The sequence below is a fragment of the Lytechinus variegatus genome, chromosome 19 (genome assembly GCF_018143015.1).
Source record: "Lytechinus variegatus isolate NC3 chromosome 19, Lvar_3.0, whole genome shotgun sequence".
Lineage (NCBI taxonomy): Eukaryota > Metazoa > Echinodermata > Echinoidea > Temnopleuroida > Toxopneustidae > Lytechinus > Lytechinus variegatus.
The window spans coordinates 21426959-21439165 of NC_054758.1; the positions used below are offsets into that span (position 1 = coordinate 21426959).

A 12207-nucleotide genomic window follows, 5' to 3' on the forward strand; every position below is an offset into this window, starting at 1 on the left:
CTTCAATGATGTGTATTATTTGACAATATCTCCTGTTTATCTGGTATATTGCCAATAATAATAATATTCCGCATTTATATAGCGCTTAATACATCGGAACGACGTCTCTAAGTGCTTTACAGACATATTATTACCCCGGTCATCAGATCCTTCCATGCCCACATACAATGTATGCACCTTCTCCACTCCCTGGGGAGCATTCCAACAAGAGTTCCAAGACTCAATTGCTAGGCATACTACATATAGGCTTTCACATCCTACCAGGTACCCATTTAACACCTGGGTGGAGAGTGGCAAAGTGTGGATTAATGCCTTGCCAAAGGACGCTAGGCCATGGTGGGATTCGAACACACGACCCTCTGATTACAAGGCGAGAGTCAGAACCGCTACACCACGACGCTTCCACAATTTGTCTACTGCAAACTTGTCTACTCACCACATGGTCTATCTGCATCTAGTCTAATGCCATTCAGTCCATCAACATTTTTTCTATCAAGCATTTAGTACAATAACTATTTGGTCCAATCATCACTTCGTCAAATCGCCAATTTGTCTATGACCATTTTATATCATAACCAGTTGGTCTAATATCTATTTAATTTCCATTCATATGCCAAATAATAGTCCAGTTACACCAATGGTAGGTGGACTAAATGGCTATTGGACCAACCGGGGTCCGTTGCTGAAGAGTTGCGTTTAAACGCCAGTCAAAAAATCAATCGCAAGTCCCAAATGCGCGCTGTTAATTGGTTGAAAATCAAGTTGCGCATAATTTTTAAAGTTGCAACTGACTGCAACTCTTTCTGCAACGGGCCCTGGTAAGACAAAATGGTGAGAGGACGTAATGGTAATTAGACCATGTGGATGGTGGATGAACTTTTGGTAGACCAAATGATACTAGACAAATTAACTGGACGAATGGCATTAGACCAATTGAAAATAAAGCATTTATACAATACCTGTAGATTGCTTCAGCGACTTTCTGGCTGTTATAGTACGGTGCTATGTGGGTGAAAGAGTAACCGCTGTCTACAATGAGGCAACAGCGATGTTCAGTGTTCTCAGACTTTCTCTTGTGTGCACTTAGAGTCCCAGCTGTAAAGAAAAGGGTATGATCACAATATTGATCAGTCAGGATTACATCCTTTCCCCACTTTTATTCTTTGCTGCTCATCTACACACCACTGCAAGGACTTCTCAACTCATTTCCATCTATCTCTAATAATAAAGTCATTTTAAGGACTATGCCACAGACTAAATGTAGACCAAATTAAATCAATAAATTGCTCACCATTTATTCTAAGCAAGGCCTTGAATTGGTACTCCTCAAAGAATATTTCATTCATAGCCTCCTGAATGGATGAGAAGTTGAAGTACGGTTCTGTGACGACGGCCGTCGTGTCGGGGCAATCCAGACCGAGGAGTTCTTTGCCAAACATGTAGTCCCATACCTGTCTCTGCACGTCCCAATTTACAAGGTAACCCTTCAAAACAAGAAAGGAAATAAACACAAGCTTTGAACCAAGAAAAGCCTCATATAAGTTTCATCATTGTGAGTTATGTTACTCATGTGTGGATCCAAGAATGACAAAAAGTTAGGCCCCCTACCCTCCCCTAATAAAAATAAATGAATAGCACCATAACAAGAATCCCTTTTGTGTCATTTTTTTCCTTAAAAAGCAAAAAAAAAAAGGAGAGAGAGAGAGAAGGGCTCCAGGAGTAGGGGGACGGGGTGACTGGAACCCTCCCCTAATATTCCCTGGCACCTGATGTGACAGCATACAAACGATTAAACTAATCGCCATAAGTACAGGTACATCAACGTATGCTGGCTAAATCAATCAGGTAAGACGGAAACTTAACAAAATATCTACCTATTATGCAGTGTTGTAGGACTTACAATGTAAGCCCAGACTCGAGCCCAAATATGTTGGATTTGGGCTTGGACTCGGACTTAAATTTGCGGGACTCAGACTGGGACTCATGGGCTGAGTCCTAAATGAATCTTTAGATTTTCAAACCCAACTTAACACCAAGTGTGTGGGACTGAATGTTGTCAACCCCAACTTTATGCCAAGTATGTGGGACTGAAGATCTTCAAATTAGAGAGTAGACCTAACAGATTGCAAGTACTTACTTACCTTTTGAAATGGTAGCATGTAATAAAGGGCCGAGAGATCTCTGCATTCTTCAATCTGGTTGCCTATAAACTGCTTTCTCCTCTCACTCTTTGACTTGGTAATGCAGTTTGGAATGTGCCTGGACATTGACAGAAATAAAAACGAATATAAAAGATTCTGCGGGATTAAATTCAGTTTTGTAGGCTTCAACCTAACACACATTACATGATCCGATAAAACACAACTTAAAAAAATGTATTTTGCATGACAGATAGATCTATAACCGTGATTCTCAAATAGCGGCGCACGCGCCACTTGTGGCGCACCGAGCCTTGCGGAGTGGCACGTGGGAGCCGGTATGAAAAAAATATCGGAAAATATGTATGAAGAATGGATATTTGATGATAATTTTATACAAATGGAAAAACAAGTCAGTTGTATTTTGAACTTAAATCTCTAATGATTTTATTTTATTCTAACGTTATGGCTTTTACATGCTTGGTGTATGAATTCATGTAGGACTGTCAATAGTAATTACGACAGAGGTATACAAATTATTTCTATGATCACGTGATCAAATAGCCCCGTTCGTCGGATATCTATCACAGTTTCAACTAGTTTCAACTAGGATGACAATAAGTCCATGATTTAACACTCTTATACTTAACAAGCAATGCTTTTAATCAACTCCAGGCAAAGCATATCATATTGGAAAATGTGGTGACATATATACAGATAAGAAATAAAGTTCTTAATTTGCATATTAGTGTGGCATCATGAAAAGTAAGTCGGGTAAGTTTTAACCATCAAATAATTTTTACAGAGGTAGGGGTTTTAGACATGTTGAAAAGCAGAAACTTTGTTTCCGAATCCGATTATTTAAATCCAAGGTTGTGAAAGAGAAATGCTGCAAGGTATTGCCTGCTGTGATGTGCGCATGCCCTAGTGAACTAGCGGTATCACTGGTTTGTTGTGAAGTCACTTATCATTTGAAAAATAATAAATTGTGTAGTTTGTTGCATTTGTGTTTCTTGTATTGATATTAATTAGATCCCCTCTTTGCCATTTAAAAATCCTCATATTCCAAAGCTTCAAGGGGCTCCGGCCCATCGAGCCCACTGGTCAGGGGCCCCTCAGCAATATTTTGCTCGTTAGCGCTAGTGGAGCAGTAGATTCTCAACAAGAAATGAGGAGCTTCAATTAAAGTAATTGAGAATCACTGATCTATAACCTTGTTCATTGAATGAGTGCAATAACACTCATTCAATGAACAAGGTTATGATATAACCTCGTTCTCAGTTACATCTCCATGTGTGGCAAAATAAGGGTGGCAATGTTTGGCTTAATTTCTCTTTTTATATGAGACAAATGCTTGATTTTCTTACACTGTCAGTTTTCATTACAGCTATTCATCATATAACTCGGCTCTTATGTAAATGTAATTCTTTAAATTATTATTTCTTAATTCAAAATAGAGATTGAAAAATGAATATTTTCTTGCCATATCATACTTTCCACCAATAGTAGACGTACACAAAAATATGCCCAAAATTCAAGTTTTTAAGCGCTCTGGTGAATACAAAAATTATTCCCAAGTTACTTATGAAATATAAATTGCAACTGTATGGAAATTAGTAACTTTGGTCACAAAAGTGATATTTTAATGATTTTTTAAAGTGTGTGCTATTCTTTGTACAGCATTGGCATACCATAGCCCTACTTGTAAATTCCCCACACGCAGGATGGTTGCAATGAACCAGTCACTCACACTAGTACGAGGTTATATACTATACTAACCTCGTACACCTGACCGCGTTTGACCCTGGATTTCGAAGTAGTCGGCAAACATCGCTTCATTGCTGAAGTAATATTTGCCGAAACTCCTTCTCACTACTCACCGGGGCTCTTTCCGGTAAGTAGCAATACATTAAATAATTATAAATTTTATTTGGAATTAATAATCATTCAAAAAGAGCAAATTTCGCTTACCTCGGCCTGGAAAGTGACTTCGCTTGTCTCTCCTATGGAAATACAAGGAAGCCTGTTGGTGGCGCTAATAAATTATACAACCTTGATTCAGCTTCTCGGAAATTTTATAACTGTGTCTAAATTCTTTGAATGCGCAATTCTTATAATTAATTTACTAACTATGGGCACCAATAAATGAAATACCTTCAAAAACATAATTCAAGATTATAAAATATTGGCGATGATAACACTTTTGACTGTGCAATTAATTAAAAACGATGACTAATAAAAAAAAATTGCAAAAATATACGTGCCTAGAACAAAACCAGCAGTACAAGCTTTAACGAACGTCAATAATACGGTATATCAAAATCTATACAATGAATAGATTGGACACTTCACAGACTTCGCATAATGCCTTGTGTCGATTTGCGTGTGAATGTAGGTGCCTAACGTCTCGTGTCTTTGATATGAATATAAATCGCGCACCCTCTTTTGGCCAATAATTGATTTCGTCGCTGATCAATTTTTATCTCCGTGAAATCTTCACTGAAGATCAATAAAAAATACATATTTTTAAAAGGAAACTTAAAGTCACCGAAGGATCTAAATAAAAAAATGATTCAGTAAGTATGTGAAATCCCAAGCTATGCGTGATGTTTTATGTGGGCAAAAGCCCAGTATATTTTTGGATGTGTCGGGTGCATATGTCACTCCTAGTACCAATGAGGTCCAAACATTACATGTATGGACCTCATAGGCGACATCAGTGCTAAAATTGGGTTAGAGATTTATGTGGATCTAAATTTATTGTAATTTCAACAAAAGTACTAGCTAAATTTGAGGCTTTTGTTGAAATTTTGCTTTAATGATACATGTATGCTTCAATAAGTAACAAAAAATTGAAAGAAATGAAGGGGAACTTACATTTTGACGACTTTTTCCTGATTTTCTTGGCAGTTGTCCTTCACTTCTGACTCTCGATCGGACCTGATATGCAGATCACGTATACGCGTTCTCGTCAGGTGATCGGTCGGTTATTCTTTTCGCCAGATGTTGATAATTATATATTTCATAACGCAGCGTTCATCGCAAATTTAGCTGAAAGAGATTGAAGTTGAACAGCGCAAGCTTTAATTTATTCAGAAATAACGTTTGATTGCACAAGTTTCGCCTCGGACATTTAGGATCATTTGGTCCCATATTGGCGTAACTACGGGGGGGGGGGGGGGGGTGTCCCTACCACCGTCCACACCGGGCGTCCACAAGCCAGCAATTATCTTTTTTCTCTCTTTTTAACCAAAATGCTTCCCCCCAGAAAAAAAGAACCAGGGTTAAAGAGAAAGACAATTATGATAGAGGAACACAAAATACTTTATTTTTTCAGCTTTTAATGCATCGACTTATAATCAAATATTAAATGGGGCTTAGAACATTTTTTTAAAAAGTCAATTAATAAAAATATTCCGCTCTTCGGGATTTGAGCTTTCATGAAATATCAATCTTTTTCATGATTACCGAAAATACTTCAAATGTCCAAAAAAAAATTATCGGTGTATTAGCTGATACCTTGCGCCCGCCTTAATTATTTTAATGTTGAGATACTTTGCTTTAATTTAATGAATTCCTAAAAGCATTAATTCTCAGATCATTTGTCGCAATCGAATGATTTGATTGGTAAGCTAGTTGTATAATTATTATGATTCATGAATTGTTTAAAATGTGTCTCTCTATCAGTTTTGAATATTTAAAAAAATGTCAGCTCGTGCTTTTTGCTCGCAATATTTTGATTAGTAAGAAATTCTTGTGTATGCGAGTTTGATACATAAATAACTAGAGAGAGAGAGGGGGGGGGGGGGTGTCCCTCAGCTACTTGTCCTTGCTTATTCCATATTTTTTTATTATGCTCGTGTTGTGAGTATTTCAAAGTCTTTTCTTTTTCTCACCCTTTTTATTGTCTCGGAGCTTCCCTCTATTTCTTTGCTACGATGTATAGCCCATCTTACTTGTTTCATTTTTTTATGTTCTCATTTCATTGAAAACATAATTATTAAACTGACGTAGAAGACTTTACAACAAAATTTTGATATTGTTTTTTCTTGTTTGTTTGGCTGTCTTTTTTCTTCTTCTCAGTCCTTTTTCTAATTAGTTTCCCTTTCCTTATTTTATATTATTTCATTTCATGAGGCATCCGCCAACTTATATACAACAACAAACGTTAGAGGCGGATATCCAGTAAGGGGGTGTGGTGGTGTGCCCTCTAAAAAGAGGAAAATAGGAAGGAAAAAAAACAGGAAGGAGAAAAAATAAGAAAAAAAGACGATGATGGCAATGATGATAATGATGATGAAAATTATCTTGGTGAAGATGATAGTGGTGGTGATGGTGGCGGTGATGATGATGATGATGATGATAATAATGATGGTGGTAGTGGTGATAAAGATGAGAATGAAGTTGGTGACGATGATATGATGATGATGTAATTTTGTCTTTAAAAAAATAATAGTGCAAAGGCGAAATCATTTAAAGTTTATTATGAAAATAGCAGAAAAAAATAATTTGAAAAATTGTACGTATGCGTATGGAAAATCTATCCCCCACCAAAAAAGAAAAAAAGTGAGATTTTGTTTTGTTATTTGTGACGGCGTAGGCCTATGCGAACAGCTGTGTGATATAATTATGGTAAAAAAAGTAAATGAAATGCCAAGAAATACATGATAATGACTTTTATTGTACATTCAGTATATCAGTAGATAAATTCATACTCGTTCCAAAAAAGAAGAAAGTGGGTATATTATGGACCATTAAAAATGGGCAGTTGCTCTATATATTATATTACATAGAATATATAGAGCAACTGCTCGTGTGTAGCGGTAAGTTATTCACCTGATCTACATAATTCATGCGGCGCACGGCGCGTGCGCAATGTTTAATAATTATTGTTGTGAATACAATGAATGTCATCAAAAACATAATAACACAGATCAAATAGTGCCAGCTCGACGCGCAAAATGAGAAAAAAAATATATATTTTCTGCCCTGATAATTTGATAACCCTAACCTAACCCAATTTCTAAGTATTTTTATCATAAACAGGATAACTATATACAATGATTGAAATTAACTTTATATTCTTTTGCGAACAAAATGAATATGAAAGACAGCTTTTTGATAAAGAACACAGTTTTAGAGCGTTAGAGCGCGATTTATACCTACAACCGCTAACATAGGCGGATCCAGGGCCCCCCTATTGGCGGAGCAAAAAAAGAAAAAAAAAGAAAGGAAAAAAGAAAAGGAAGGGAAAAGAGAGGAAAAAAGAAGAAAGGCAAACATAAGAGGAGGAACATGATTAAATGAAATAACATTAGGGGAAGACTCTGAAAATAATTTTTTTTTAAATCTATTTGTTAGGATAAAAAATTTTCGCTCGCGCTTCGCGCCTTATTGTCTTTTAGGGTATTTGCATATCTTGCTCAATATGGAGCTTGAAAAATCAAACTTTGAAGTCATTATACAAAACATATTTCAGCTGGGAAATTGAACTTTCATTATTTTGTTTCATTTACAAATTGATTTTTAAAAAGTGCTCTGTAAAAATGTCTGTGTTATCATCTGAACATTATCATTTTCTGCTTGCGCTGCGCGCTCGCAAAATTTGAATTTTCAGGTACGTATTATTTTCCTGTATTCCATAAAGTTCTCAAAAAGTTCCCTATTCAGGTCAGATTGTTAAAACGTATCAGCTAGCGCCGCACGCTATAGCATTTGGATTAGTCGGTTATGTATATCCCAATATTAATTCTAAATCAAACTAATTTGATGACAGTTTATCAAAAAATTCGACTCGCGATTTCTGCTCGCATTGATAGATATATAATGCCTCTTATGCATAATTACAAAGTGCTTTAAATGTCCAGTTTTCAGGCCATAAAATTAACACATTTCGCGCTCCCATGCGAGAGAAATAGGAAGATGGTCATCAATTTCATATGATGACATAATGCCCTCATAGCATGTTCCGGTCCTATGTAAAAACTCAAAGTAATAAAAATAAAATACATCAGCTCTTTTTTAACTGTGATCCATCACAATTCACAATTTTCCCACAAAGTGTTTGCATTACAGAGCTTAAATTCACCCTTTGTTATATCATATATTTTTAGCTCGCGCTTTGCGCTCTCTTTATTGATTTTCATGATAAGAAAGTTACTTAGAATACCCAAATTCTAGGTCGAATTCTAAAACACACGTTAATTCAGATACGCAGATTGTTCTCTATTTAAATCATTATCCAGTTTCAGATCACAATATCAAAAAGTGTCTGCTCGCGGATAAATAACTTATCCTTTTCATGATAAAACATGAATAGTGCGTCCAGAATCTTTCCCCATAATTTTGTTAACCCATCACATTTCTCCTATTTTCTCCTCCCTTTTATTTTCCATTAATTTTTCTTTCGTTCACTTTTTTTCTGTCCTCTTTTCCCATAATTTATTTTACCCATCACATTTCTCCCTATTTACTCTTCCCTTTTATTTTCCATTAATTTTTCTTTCGTTCACTTTTTTTCTGTCGCCTTTTCCCTTCTAAGTTCTATTTTTTTTCTCGTCTCACCGCTTTTCCTCATCCCCAGCCCTCGATCGACGCCCGTGCAGATTCGCAAACAATATCAAGAGTATGTCTACTTGCAAGGGCGGAAATCTCTCCCCAAAGGTAGGGGGACCAGGGGCTGGAAAATTTGACAAGCAAAAAACAAACAAAAAAAGAAGGTTTATCACCCTCTAAAGAAGGTCATCTTGACCAAAAGAAATTTGACAAGCAAACAAGCAAAAAAAAGGGGGCATGCCAAAAGTAAGATCGTCTCTTCCAAAATACATTTCGAATTTGAACGACATGACCAAAAATAGTAGGGGGACATTTCATAATGTGCCCCCTACTATTTTGGGTGAGGGGACATGTCCCCCGGCCCTGGGGTTTGCGCCCATGTGGGTGGGGGTGTTGCGCCTCCCTATCGGGATCATATCACAGCGAGTATACACTCTTCCATATTGGAAGAGTGTTTACTCGCTGAGATTTCGATCTCACACATAATTTTATAAAAAAAATAGAACAGCTACGCCTTGAACACAGGCCAAAATGCCTAACGATTTCTCCGCGGCATTCACTTGTTCACTGCTACCACCCTGCCTGTGGGGAATCTACAGGTAGGACTATGGTATGCCAATGTTGTCCAGAGCACACACTTTAAAAAGTCATTAAAATATCACTTTTGTGACCAAAATGACTAATTTCTGTACAGTTGCAATTTATTTTTCATTAGTAACTTGGGAATAATTTTTGCATTCACCAGAGCGCTCAAAAACTTGAATTTTGGGCATATTTTTGTGTACGCCCTCTATTGGTTGAAAGTAATATGGCAAGAAAATTTTCATTATTTGATCTCTATTTTTAATTAAGAAAAAATTGATTTAAACTATCAAATTTAAATAAGAGCCAAGTTGTATGAATAATAGGTGTAATGGAAACTGTCAGTGTAAAAACATCAAGCATTTGCCCCAAACAAAAAGAGAAAATTAGCCAAACATTGCCACCCTTATTTTGCCACACATGGAGATATAACTGAGAACAAGGTTATATTATAACCTTGTTCATTGAATGAGTGCCGGCATTAACAACTCTCGTAAAGGGCGGTCCATTTATAAATAACGTTGCATGAACAGCTCTCTATGGCGACAAAATTTACCGCGGAATTGCAGCCAGCAGCGTGGGAAATTGGCAGAAAATTCAAGAAGAGAACCGGTGAGTACCGATTTAACAGTATTCATGTATTAATTAATATTTATTTAATCATAAGAATAATTTTTTTTACGGAAAGAAAGCTTAGTTCTAAGCTAGGGCGGCCCAAATGCGCATGAGTGGAGTCCCAGTTTCTTAACACGGGTAAGTATTGCGGTGTCGCCTAGAGTGGCATATGTATGATAATCCTTCGCACGCGAGATGAATTGAACCCATGGCATGGGTGTGAACCAGTGCCATTGGTCCAACAACGGTAAGACTTTACTTACATAATTACATATGCGTGGGACTAGACCTAATTTCTTCTATTTTAAAGGGTGAATTGTGCTTTAGCTTATTTAGTTACTTCATTCTTTTACAAGCAGTTATCTTTAAAAACTTGTCGAAATTGTAGAAATGATTGGTTTTTGCTTACCTTGGTTCTTTATCGGATGCTAATCCAATCTTAACGTGGTGAGCGCCATTGTCCAGAATAACTATACGTCCCGTTAAAGACAGCACGTTAGCCATTCTCTGATTGGTCAATTAAGGAAGTCTGATAGTAGTGTGTGCGTGTTACGTGCAGTCTATGTAGTGGGCTAGCTACGTAGCCGTAGCTCTTCTTCTTCCTCTATCGTTCGTTACGACTTATGAGTAATGTAGATTCTTGCGAATTAATTTCAGATGATTTATGGGTTAAAAGAACATGTAGATCTATTTAATGTTCACGATATCTTGAACAACAGAGAATCTATGAACCAGAAACAGAATACAGAGCTTGCAATACTCGTTAGAGGTATAGGTATGTGTGCGCGCGTACAAATTTAGATGCGAGACCAGTCGTTTTTCGAAAATGGAACAGTGCAATTACCACCATTAGAGTACCAAATTCAATCATAAATTCAAGGGAAGCGAGCGCGAGTTCTGCAGCCAGGGGCGGATCCAGCCTTCGCCAATCGGCCGCTCGAAGTTGATTTTAGGTTTCTTTCAATGGTATAGTCCTAATAGTCACTTCTATTCTTATTCAATTCAATTCAGTATATATTTCCAAATTCATTAAAAAGAACAAAATGAGAACTAAAGTATATACACAAAGAAAAAATAAATAACATGAAACAAAGCAAAGGTATCAACAAAACATAACTGAAAAATATAGTGGTAATGATAAAATTATGGTTGGCACATGATTGTAAAAATATAGATGAACAAAATAATGAATGGAAATCGGGCATGCACAAAAAAGCCATGAAAAGGCTTGTTAAAACGCACATACCCACGAATAAATGAATAATTTATGAATAAATGTAAATATATAATATCATAATCCTCATTTATATAATGCGAGCGCGAAGCGCGTGCTAAATTATTTTGGAAATCTTATGTATTTTTTCCTAAAATATTGAACATTCTGGGCAATGTTTAATATCCCGAAAAAGATGTGTATGCAAATGAGTAATTACTACGAACGTGAAGCGCGATCAGAAATGAACTGATGGAAAAGGTACTGCTTGCGGTTAGCAAGGCATGATACGTTATATATATTTGAAAAATCAAATAATGCGATTGCGAAGCGCGAGCTGAAATTTTTGACATTTTTACCAAAGGAATGGAAATTCTCAGCACTTTTTGTAACTTAAACAGAATAGGTATATAACTAAACATTGATGCGAACGCAGCGCGAGCAGAAAATTTCGAGATTTAGACCTACTGAACGAGACACTTTATTCAAGTTTGTAAATCATGAAAAGGATGAGTAAGTGGGGGTCTTCCTTACATTAATAATGCGAGCGCGAGCAGAAAAGATACCTGTTAAGGACTGCTTGGACTTAGCCATGAAGACGTTACATATTTCAACAGTCAAATACTGCAAGCGCGAGGCGCGAGCTGAAAGATTTTGACATTTCTACATAAAAAATGTAAAAATTTAATCAATTTGTTTTAATCGTGAACAGGATAGGTATATAACGAAACAATTGATGCAAGTGCGAAGCGCTAGCGGAAAAAAAATGATTCACTCTATTCCTGTTTTGTAAATCATGAAAAAGTGAGTAATAGGGAATCTTTCTGCATTAACAATGCGAACACAAAGCGCGAGCAGAAAATTTTTGACATTGTGATCTGAAACTGGATAATGATTTTAATAAAGAACAAGTTGAGTATCTGAATAAACATGCGCGTGCGTGTTTCATATTTAGACATAGAATCTAGGCATTCTTAATACACTCTTATCATGATATTCCGATCAGAAAAAAAAGTCAATATCAGCTCTATATTTCAAGCACTTTGTAGGAAAAATTTGAGGTGGATATATGGATCGCACTTAATAAAGAACTGATATTTTTCA

General features: G+C 36.4%; 1 protein-coding gene across 1 annotated transcript in view; it reads right to left on the reverse strand.

The window, feature by feature from the left end:
- The window catches only part of LOC121406087 (actin-related protein 6-like), a 28889-nt gene that overhangs the window by 11231 nt on the left and 5451 nt on the right, over nt 1-12207 (reverse strand). Inside the window, exons 2-5 of the mRNA XM_041597097.1 lie at nt 10300-10360; nt 2142-2259; nt 1292-1484; nt 960-1095 (exon numbers count right to left, since the gene is read on the reverse strand). Coding sequence (XP_041453031.1) covers nt 960-1095; nt 1292-1484; nt 2142-2259; nt 10300-10360 — 508 coding nt within the window. The remainder of the gene's footprint in view (nt 1-959; nt 1096-1291; nt 1485-2141; nt 2260-10299; nt 10361-12207) is intronic.